General features: G+C 38.5%; 1 protein-coding gene across 4 annotated transcripts in view; it reads left to right on the top strand.

Annotated features, from left to right (window-relative positions):
- Nucleotides 1-2,212: 2,212 nt before the first annotated feature.
- tmprss6 (transmembrane serine protease 6) overlaps nucleotides 2,213-10,905 on the top strand; it is an 18,547-nt gene continuing 9,854 nt past the window's right edge. Inside the window, exons 1-10 of one of the 4 annotated variants that reach the window (XM_014015515.1) lie at nucleotides 2,213-2,464; nucleotides 3,332-3,464; nucleotides 4,057-4,199; nucleotides 4,620-4,687; nucleotides 5,226-5,413; nucleotides 5,775-5,816; nucleotides 6,171-6,375; nucleotides 8,480-8,616; nucleotides 9,674-9,786; nucleotides 9,876-9,982. In XM_014015515.1, coding sequence (XP_013870969.1) covers nucleotides 2,372-2,464; nucleotides 3,332-3,464; nucleotides 4,057-4,199; nucleotides 4,620-4,687; nucleotides 5,226-5,413; nucleotides 5,775-5,816; nucleotides 6,171-6,375; nucleotides 8,480-8,616; nucleotides 9,674-9,786; nucleotides 9,876-9,982 — 1,229 coding nt within the window. In that variant the 5' untranslated portion in view covers nucleotides 2,213-2,371. Of the gene's footprint in view, nucleotides 2,465-3,331; nucleotides 3,465-4,056; nucleotides 4,200-4,619; nucleotides 4,688-5,225; nucleotides 5,414-5,774; nucleotides 5,817-6,170; nucleotides 6,376-8,479; nucleotides 8,617-9,673; nucleotides 9,787-9,872; nucleotides 9,983-10,905 lie in introns of those variants that run through there. The other 3 variants (XM_014015514.1, XM_014015516.1, XM_014015517.1) reach the window with 3 other exon arrangements.

Raw genomic sequence — 10,905 nt, 5'->3', positions numbered from 1 at the left:
CTGACTGACAACTCTTCTTGTTGTGCAGCGTTTTCTGCCACACTTTTCCTTCCCACAGAGCGCTGTATCAAGGCACCTCAATGGGAAGTCTTAAAATATTAAAACATATTAAAACAACAAAAGGCTTGAACTACTTCAGTTGGTGTGCAATGAATCTAAAATGTATGAAAGTTTAATGTTTATCAGTACATTACAGAAAATAATGAACGTTATCAGAATACGCTAATTTCTTGAGAAGGACCTGTATATGTATACTTTGATAAAATATCACAAAAAATGCTTTATTGCACAAAAGCTGTGTTTTTATATATTTTTTAATTTTTGTAATTTTATTTATTTATTTATTTTTCATTTTTTGTATTCAATTACAAATGAATGGTTGAATGCACAAACAATGCTTCTGGCTATAAGAAACCGTCTGCATGAGGCTCTTATGGCTGCCTGACTCATATCAAGCAACTTTTGTTGGACAGATCTCAACAACAACAACTCCTACATATAAAAGAAAACACAAACATTAAAGCTGGTGATTTGGTGTAGGAGGAAAGGTGCAGAGCAGCAGAGGAAATGTACAAAGCCACATCCAAATCTGGTGTCAATTGTCAGGCAGACAACTCCTTAATTGTTCTGATCTTTGGTGTTTTTTAGGGTTTAGTTTTCTGTTTTGAGATTTATTTTCACATTTATTTCCTATGATGTTTTTTTTTAGTTTCTGTATTTTCTCTGTGGTCAACTTGTTTGAGTTCCTCTTTTTGTTTTCCTACCTCAATCATCACTTTCAGTTTCTGCTCGTCAGCTCTGGCCCCGCCCACACTCACCTGGTTCCCGGTTGTCATTTAGCCCACGTGTTTTCACCCGGCTCATCAGCCCCGGTTCATATCCAGTCTGGCTGCACGTCATGCCCTGGTCTTCTTGTTTTGTCTCTCTCTTGTGATGCTGCAGCATCTTGTTGTTTCCTGTTTAATGAACCTGAAAGTTTTTATTTGAGCACCTTCACATTTCTCTGCAACCCTGGGTTTGATGCCTCAAAACCTGCAGACCTAATGTGAGATATGCTCTTCAAGGTTTCAGAGTTTGACAAAACAGATTTATTTAGGTTTGCCATTCATCAAAAAAGCAGAAATGACTTTTAATTGCCTTTTTAAAAATATCTTTAAATGTTTGCTGTACTCAGTATGCACTATATTATTATTTTATGCACTCTGAGCTACGACTACCCAAATCAAATTCCTTGTATGAGCATACAAGGTCAATAAAGCTTGTTTCTGATTTCACATCCCACCGCCCTCCATATCTACCAGTCATTGTTCACTCCAACTCGTTTRGCCATTTTTGTAGTTCTCTGGCAGCACAKAAATGCTTTATTTACCAACCGATTAAAAGATGTCAAAAACCTAAGACTTGTCCAGCCTCACATGTCAGAGTCTGACCCAGAGTGAGAGGAGAATAAAAATAACATGCAAAATGGCAAATTCACAAAATCTGTAAGTCGGAAGTCCATGGCCTTGTTTAGCAGTTCCAAATATGTAATAGTTAAAAAAAAAAAGGGAATACAGAAAACTGAACGGACTATGACCCAAACATAAAATTAATATATATCTACGCAGCACCGAGAGAGACTAAATTCAACTTTCCTGCACTCCTGCAGACTCAAAGTACACAACAAAATAAATTAAAGGGCTAAAAAAGAGGATTTTGCACAATATGTCCCCTTTAAATGCAACACATTTTCTACTGCATGTGTTCAAAGCTGTGTGGAACCTGGACTATTTTATAAAYAAAAGATCTCACATCTGATTTTATGTTTTCTGTATAATGTATGCTATTAAACCTTACCTTTAATAAATGCTCTAAATAAAATAAGTGTTTAAAAAATGACACAAATATTGAGCTAAGCTTGGTGGACATAAACAATGAAACAAACCATGTTATCTGGTTTTGGCTCACTGGGATTTCTTGTCTGTGAAAACAACAAAAACAACAAACTTCATTTTGTTCCCAACAGATTTAGCTGTTCTTCAGAGTTGCCTGGTGGCAGCACTGTTACCGGGTGTTACCTGTTCCCAGGTGATGCCTTCAGCATCACACCTGATTGATTGCTAGTTTTTTTTTAGATGTAAATACGCCTCACAAGTGTTTTAGGAAGCCTTTTGGAGCTTTCTGAATGTGTAGAGACGACTCAGCTTCTGTCGATGTGCAAATTCAAAAGCGCTTTGGGAACCTTTGGACTTACAAACAAAACGGGAGCTGCACTATGTCTGTAAAGGCAACATGGTCGGCTGTTTGCAAACCAGAAATTCTGTGTAAAAGGGTTCAAATTTAGACGTCAGCGAACTCCTAAAGGATTGTAGAATGATTCTTCGAGGGATTAATGACTTTGAGTGATTCAATGGCACTCGGGTACGGTTCAAAGAAATCCTTTTCATGTGATCAGGAGGTCGAACCTGCTTCTCTGAACAACGAGGTTAGTAATATTGTTAAAAAAAATTACAACACATTAATTCATGTTGTTAGAATGACACTGTTTGAGCGTTTTAAGAATAATTTTGACACATGAGCCTTTTCTCASTTGAAGTCAAACAGAAGCTTTTGATGTGGTTTTGATTGTCAGTTGAAATCTATGAAAAAAGTCACATTTAAGTCTCAGGTTCCTTTGACTTAAAAACCTCATCTTGTTGAGAGTTCTTCAACATGACTGGACTTTGTGTTTTTACCGCGGTCGTGTGCATAATAATGYAGCAGTCATCTCGAAAAGGGGAACACTAATTCATACATCAAAGTCTGGCAACGGTTGTAAGGTGCACGCGTATATGTCGACAACACTTTGATGTCAAGGTGCTGTGCTCAAGTCAAACTGTGCTTTTCAGAAGGTTGAGCACAAAAACAAAAAGAAAAATACAATAACAACACAAACAATAGCTTACACTAGTTGTTTTCTCCCCACTATCCCTCTCTGCTCAGGGCCATGCTCTCTGCCTAAAATAAGACAGACACATAAAAACTTTATTCAGTTATAGTAATGAAACCTCTGATGCTTCTAGCTGATCTTTATAGTTTATAACATCAACATTTACACACACTTCCTATAGCCATTTACGTTTTCTAGAGTCATTTACCTGTGGCAGCCTTTTTCCATTTGGTTAACACAAAAAAGGAACTCTTTTGTAGAGTAATTACTTCCTGAAAGTTTTATTAAAAGCTGTTTGGTGGTTTACAAGATATTTTGCTAACACAGCACAGGCTCCAGCAGTTAGTGGCAACATTTTTTTAACCTACATTCAGACATTATGGTAGTCTCTCTTGGCTGAGATAAGCTTTTGTTTGTGAACAGGCAGCAGCTGCCTCTCAAAATGCATTTCATCTGACCAGGAGGACCYGGACCTGCAAGTGTCTGCTCGCCTTCTCCATCATCTTCATCATAATCCTTCTGATTACAGGAGCCATACTGGCCTGGTACTTCCTAGGTGAGCAGTTCTTTCACCCTTGTTTACTTATTTATTTTTTTCAGCAGCAATGGGGGTGCTGGAAAATGTCTGGAGTAAAAAAAATGCACACGTCAAGTGGATTGCTGTTGGATTTCTGTGGTATAATTTAGATATTTGGGTTTTTTTCATTTGCAAACTGATGGACAAGTCTTCTGTTGTTGTTGTTGTTCGCAAAAACATAAAAAATAAAACTAGCACATCTGAATTTTTACAGCTGATGTTCAAAAGAGTTAAAAAACAATACAACTCCACTTCAGTTCTGTAGCTGAAGACATATTTCCTCCCATCCAAGAAGCATATTTTGAATTTCTGACTGAAAATCTACACCAGCAACTGAGCAACAGCAGAGAAAATTTGAGAATTTTTTCATGTACTCAGCTCCACTGCTCATCCCACAAATGCATGTTCCTTACACCATTTGAAGGTGGAATTAGGCTTACCAACGATACAAGATTTATTGCCAAGAAGCATTGTTACAGCAAATAAATAACACACATTTCCTTCCTTTGTCTGCTAAGTATATATGACTGGTACAGGTTCAGTGTCGATGCCTGCTCTTCGTTTCTGACAGAATACAGGGTTTGGACGTTGGAGCTTCGTGTTGAGCAGCAGTATGCGGCCTACWTAACCATCACCAACAGGAACTTCTCTGCTGACATGTCTTCTCACAACAGCCCAGCRTTCAAGAATGAAGCCAAGGGAGTCGAAAACACAGTGAGCAGGAACCACTACCTCCTTTTAAACACTGGTTTTAACCTRAATCACTCAGTGACTCTAACAGATCGAGATAACTGATTCTTTACTAAACAAAGATGCAACACTTTTGTATTTTACCAAATGAGATTACATCTGCAAGAGCCATGATATATTTTGTGRCAGAGGGTCCAGCAGTAGGAACGTATACAATGACTTTGTTTAGAATAATTTACCCCMAAAACAGCTGCTGGAACATCAGTAGCAGTTTTCAGAACCAATAAATAGACTCACAGCCCAGTAGTTCAAAATACGCAAATTCAAAATAACTCAAAACACCTGGAATCATTTTAGTAAAACTTCAGTAGATGAAGACTGGAGCAAAGTGAAGCTGAGAGTTTCGATATGACACTGTGTTTTTTGTTTTGTTTTGTTTTATAGATAAAGAAGCTAATGAAATCCTCATCTCTTTCTAAATATTTTAACCATACCACTGTCTTTGCGTTTGGGTAAGTTGATTGTCATTTTTCACGAGATAACACAGCAAACAAAAATTTAAAATTRAAACCACTCGGTTTAATGCTGAGACGTGATCCGGCCTCTCGTCATTCTGAACAGAACAAAGTGGTTCCAGAGAACGAGTGGGAGGCTGGGTGGAAACTGTGAAGCAAAATTAGCCAYCCGCCTATGAATAAACTATATAAAGCTTGGGTTTGTAAAGTGGTGCAAGATGCAAAAAGGTGCAGTTCAAAGTGACATCAGAAATACTTCAGCTGTTTCCAAGCAAATGAACCTGATCATACTTTCCTGCAGATATTTGTTTATATTCGTCTTWGCAAATTGCATCATGAGGTGTTGACAATGTTACGAGGCTTATCATAATAATAGCAGAGCCAATATAAAGACGGATAATTAAAAGAACAATATTTTGCAGTGAAGTACATTCCATCGTCTCAGATGGCAGTGGAGCACCTAAATCTAGACTGATATTTCAAAAATAAAAAATGTTGATATAAATCTGAAACATCTGTGCCTTGGTTTCTGTAGGGAAGGGAGTGTGGTGGCTCACTTCTGGATAGTTCTGTCTGTGCCCAGCAGCCATGTTGGTAGAGTCACAGAGGAGAAGGTCAGCAGAAGTCTGGAGGACAGCCTGATGTGGTACAGAAGATCAGCAAAGGAAGAGACAGCGAATGTTGACGGCTACCTGTTCTACCTTCCCACACTGTCTGTCAGTGGTGAGGCAAAGTCTGTGTAGCTGTATGTGTGTTTTATTACCTTGTGGGGACAATTTTTGACCATTTTGTGAGAGTCTACTCTTCCTTATGGGGACGAAAGCGTCTTCATGAGTTTAAAAGCTGTTTTTTCTCTCCATGTGTGTGTGCGTGGGGGGGGGGTAGGACTAAGGTGTAAATTCAGTTTAGGTTATAGTTTAGGGTAAGGGATCAGGGTTAGGCTTTAGAAATAATTAGTAAATTAATAAAAGTCAATTCAAAGTCCCCATGAGGATAGAAGAACAGATGTGTGTGTGTGATACAAAAACTAAAGAAAATATTTATGTTTCATGTTCTGTTTCTTTTTTTTATCTTTGCTCCACAGAGACAGACCACAAAGTTATAGGGCTTTTGAAAGCTTCATTTGGTATCAYTTTTTTATTCATTTCAATCTTTCTAATTGTCTTGTTACATTTAATCAAAATGTAGGCTAATGCATATATTGCATCAAACAAAACGCTTGAATGAAAAAATGAGTTAAAAGTCCCAATCTAAAGCATGTGTTTTGCATRTAAGACGTACTATTCTCTTCACAAGCAAGTCAAAATCACAAGTTAATTCACTTTATTAAAAATGCCACCAGTAATATCTGATTTAACACATTTAATTATTTCCCTGAAGTCTGCTTTGACAGACCAGCAATAATAACCTAAATCACAAGATTAGTCCCAAATAATATTTTAGTCCCAAATAATAACTCAGTGCCTTTTTTCYTGCTCAGATTGTTACCGCTATCAGAAGGTGGGCTCTAGCAGCCCTGTGGCTCTCCGTGGCCCCGACACGCACCGCTCCTCCTGCTTGTGGCACCTCCAGGCTGACCCCGGCTTCCAGCTGGAGCTCCACATGGAGTGGCTGCTGCCTGAGTGTCGAGACAGGCTGGTGGTCTACAACTCGCTCATCCCCTCCGATAATTATCTCATCACATCGTGAGTTTCTTGAACCCGGCTGAGTTTTTTGTGCGACATGGTCCTTTGTGGGTTTGGGCCTAATTCATCCCATCGTGTTAAACTTAAAACATCAGTGGGGGAGAAAGGCAGTTGTTGCTGACAGTTTTGCAAAACGTTCAAACTTSATTTAAGACATCTAATTTTGGCCTTTTTTATGTGTATTGGTTAATAAATCAAATCTTTTTCAAAAGAAAAAAACATGTCAGTGAATTTTATGCAGCTATATGAAAACATAAGTTCCAATTGTTCTTTTAAGTTAAGGCGARTGTCAGAAACAGTAAGAGGTTCTTAAAGAGACTGAGGCCAATTTGTATTGTATATTGATATATACAGTATTCTTATATGTTASTTTAATGTTGTATAGACATAAACTATGTACCCGGTAAATACAGCGGGTAAAATAAGTATTGAACACGTCACCATTTTTCTCAGTAAATATATTACTAGAGGYGCTAATGACATGAAATTTTCACCAGATGTTGGTAACAACCCAAGTGATCCATACATACAAAGAAATCAAACCATAAATGTCCAGAAATGAMGTTATTTGTAATAATGTGGAATGGCACAGGGAAAAAGTATTGAACACATGAAGAAAGGGAGGAGTAAAAAGACATGGAAAGCCAAGACACCAGCTGAACTCTCTCAGTAATTAGAAAGCAAGCCTGCCCCTTGTCAGTGCAAGTTAATATCAGCTGGTTCAGTCCCATATGATGGCCAGGTATCACACAAGAACCATCTGATGATGGGTAAAATTAAAGAGCTCTCTCAAGACCTTCACAGCCTTATTGTTGCAAAGCATGATGATGGCATCGGTTACAGAAGAATGTCTAAACTTCTGAAGGTTCCAGTGAGCACTGTTGGGGCCATAATTCAGAAGTGGAAAGAACATTATTTCACCATAAACCGACCACGACCAGGTGCTCCTCACAAGATTCCTGACAGAGGAGTGAAAAGAATTATCAGAAGAGTTGTCCAAGAGCCAAGGACCACTTGTGGAGAGCTTCAGAAAGACCTGGAATTAGCAGGTACGWTTGTTTCAAAGAAAACAATAAGTAATGCACTGAACCACCATGGCCTGTATGCACGCTCACCACGCAAGACTCCACTGCTGAAGAAACAGCATGTTGAAGCTCCTTTAAAGTTTGCTGCACAACATTTAAACAAGCCTGTGTAATACTGGGAGAATATAATCTGGTCAGATGAGACCAACATTGAACTGTTTGGATGCCAGAACACACATCATGTTTGGAGGTCAAATGGCACTGCACATCAGCCCAAAAACACCATAMCAACAGTGAAGTTTGGAGGTGGGAACATCATGGTGTGGGGCTGTTTTTCAGCATATGGTACTGGCAAACTTCAAATAATTGAAGGAAGGATGAGCGGAAAAATGGACAGAGACATTATTGATAAAAATCTGCTTCCATCTACCAGGATGATGAAGATGAAACGTGGCTGGACATTTCAGCGAGACAATGAGCCCAAACACAAAGTCAAGGAAACTCTCAGTTGGTTTCAGAGAAAGAAACTAAAGCTGCTGGGATGGCCCAGCCAATCACCTGACCTGAATCCAACAGAAAATCTATGGAAAGAACTAAAGATCAGAGTTCATAGAAGAGGTCCACGAAACCTTCAAGATTTGAAGACTGTTTGTGTGGAAGAATGGGCCAAAATCACACCTGAGCAATGCATGCCACTAGTTTCTCCATACAGGAGGTGTCTTGAAGCTGTCATTGCCAACAAAGGCTTTTGTACAAAGTATTAGATAAATTTCAGGAAGTGTGTTCAATAGCCATGTGTTTTTTGTGTGTTTTGTGCCATGTGTGTTCATTCCACATTATTACAAATAACTTCATTTCTGGACATTTATGGTTTGATTTCTTTGTATGTATGGATCACTTGGGTTGTTACCGACATCTGGTGAAAATTTCATGTCATTAGCACCTCTAGTAATATATTTACTGAGAAAAATGGTGACGTGTTCAATACTTCTTTTACCCGCTGTACATAATACCTCTCTTTGACATCTTGACAAAGTTATGTGTGTTTTATTCTTTTTCTGTCATCTTTCTCTCTGAAGTGTGTACGGCTGCAGTCGACAYGAGCGTGTGGTGAGCGTCCTGTCGTCAGCAGAGTGGATGACGGTGGTTTGGAAACAAGGTCTTTACAATTACAAGGACCCCTTTTCTTTGTCTGCACAAGCCTGGCCCCAACAGGGTGAGATGGAAATTGTCACACAACAAAATGTGGGGGGGGGAAAAAGGAGCAACATTGTTTATGTTTTAGGTCAGTGGTGTTAAAAAAGAAGCTTTTCTGAAYGTGAAACGAACTCGTTAAAAAAATGGAAAAGAAATATTCAAGAGGTGTGGGAGAAGAGTAAGTAACTTTATTTAAATAGCACTTTTCTCAGTCAAATAGCCACCAAGTGCCGCACATTGAAACTTCACAATAAACCACAACAGAGCATATAAACAAACATATTTACAAATGATAAAAACATTAAAAAGGACAACATGAAAACTCRAACATGTTAAAAGCCTGTTTTAAATGGTGAGTTTTAAGCTGCTTTTGAAAAATTTCACCTGAATCCACAGCTCTTGGAGATTGTAGTAATGTGTTCCGAAATTTAGGAGCTACGACCAAAAATGCTCTATTCCCACGTGTCTGTAGTTGGGATCGAGAAACAAGTAGTTGTCTGGAATTACTGGATAAGTTTGCGTAAGGGTCCGTGTGTGTGAAGTAAATCTGCCATGGAAGTGGGAGCCTGGTCATGCAGCGCTGTGTAAGTGTTTGTGAGAATTTTAAAGTGGATCCTGAACTCCACAGGAAGCCAATAGAGTGAATGTAACCAGGGAGTGATATGGGAGCGTTTATCTGACCTGGTGAGCAGTCGAGCTGCAGCAGTTTGAACAGCCTGCAAATGATTTTTGAGTGATCGAAGAAAAAAAAAGCGTGTTTAAGAGAAGCAAACATCCTGGTTAAAATAGCTTTGGCCTTTAAACCTGCCAATTTGTTCAACATTTCTAAAGGTACTTATTATTTTGTTRTTCTTGTGCTGAAATATTGTAAACTTAGCTAAATTATATTTTAAATCCATCTTTAATCTTCTTATTTATAACAAAAGCAGAAAAACAAAGGTCTTACTATAAATTTATGTATTACTCAGAGTTGTAATTCTGTTTTTTTATTTTATTTATAATATTTATGTCAGAAGAAAATTTGCATTGATGGTTTAAACCTCTCTCTCTCTCTTAACCCTTGTTTTATACCTCAGACTGTAATTCTACCATAAAACTGGAGGCAGGATCAGGGGTCCAGGGAACTCTAAAGACCCCCTTCTTTCCCAGCTACTATCCTCCAAACACCAACTGTACCTGGACTTTTACTGTTAGTGATGMCTCTACATCTCCTAACATGAATCCACACACAAAGTATCTGAATATTGTTTGTTTAAATGTAACATGTTRTTTCAGAAGCTCAGTACGGGGACAGGTTTGGCTCTGGAGTTCGAGGGCTACGAGCTGAGCAGAGCCAGTTACAACCAGGCCTGTACCCAGGGTCAGTGGATCATCCAGAACCGAAGGTAAACCCAACAGTCATCTGAGTGGTTGAGGCACTTCATCCTRACACAGGAGTTACATAAGCAATTTATTCATGAACTACAGTATTTGTTCATTTAACAATGTAAATAAATCTTAAAGGTTAAAATCAAACAGTGTAACATTTGTTTCTTTACAGTCTTTTGACTCAAACCTTCCTTCAAGATATTTTTCCCCWATCAGAATTTGTTTTTCACACAGATAGACAATCATGTGTAACCAGTTAATGTTTCATTTTAWGCATTTGAGCAGTGTGCAGGTGCACATGTATTTTAGGCTGTGGTTTAACACTCCTTTATTTAGACACCACATTCCGGTGACAGCAGAAAATGTACGGAGCCCGCGAGGTGACATGGGGAGATTTTTTTTCTTTTGCGTTGCCACGCAATAGTATTGTGTTACCTCGCAATACTTTCGCTTTACCTCGCAATACTTTTGCGTTACCTCGCAAAATTGTTTTGCATTCCCACGCAAAAAGATTGTTTTGTATACGAACTGAATTAAATCAGACTTTTATTTTGAAATATCTGGTTACCAAAACAGGATGTGTCGCCACAATTTTGTGAAATTGACATTGATGTTGCGTGGCTGCACTGTGTTAAAATAACGGCATATTGACATACTTCCATATGGCTGTGTGATATATTCATTGTGAAGCTGAATTAAAGCAGCAGGCTAACTCGCTAATGGTAAACATGTGAGTTTGTTAAAAAACCGGCAGGCACTACAGTGATAAACTACTTTTGCGTGGAAACGCAAAAGGTATTGCAAGGTAACGCAAAAGTATTGTGAGGTAACGCAATAGGCCTACTATTGCGTGGGAACGCAAAATAAATTAAATCTCCCATGTCCCCTCGCGGGCTCCGTAAAAATGAAACACAAAATGTGTAAATGAAAAAAAAAAACT

The sequence above is a fragment of the Austrofundulus limnaeus genome, unplaced genomic scaffold (genome assembly GCF_001266775.1).
Source record: "Austrofundulus limnaeus strain Quisiro unplaced genomic scaffold, Austrofundulus_limnaeus-1.0 Scaffold130, whole genome shotgun sequence".
Lineage (NCBI taxonomy): Eukaryota > Metazoa > Chordata > Actinopteri > Cyprinodontiformes > Rivulidae > Austrofundulus > Austrofundulus limnaeus.
This window is presented reverse-complemented; position numbering and strand designations above follow the sequence as displayed.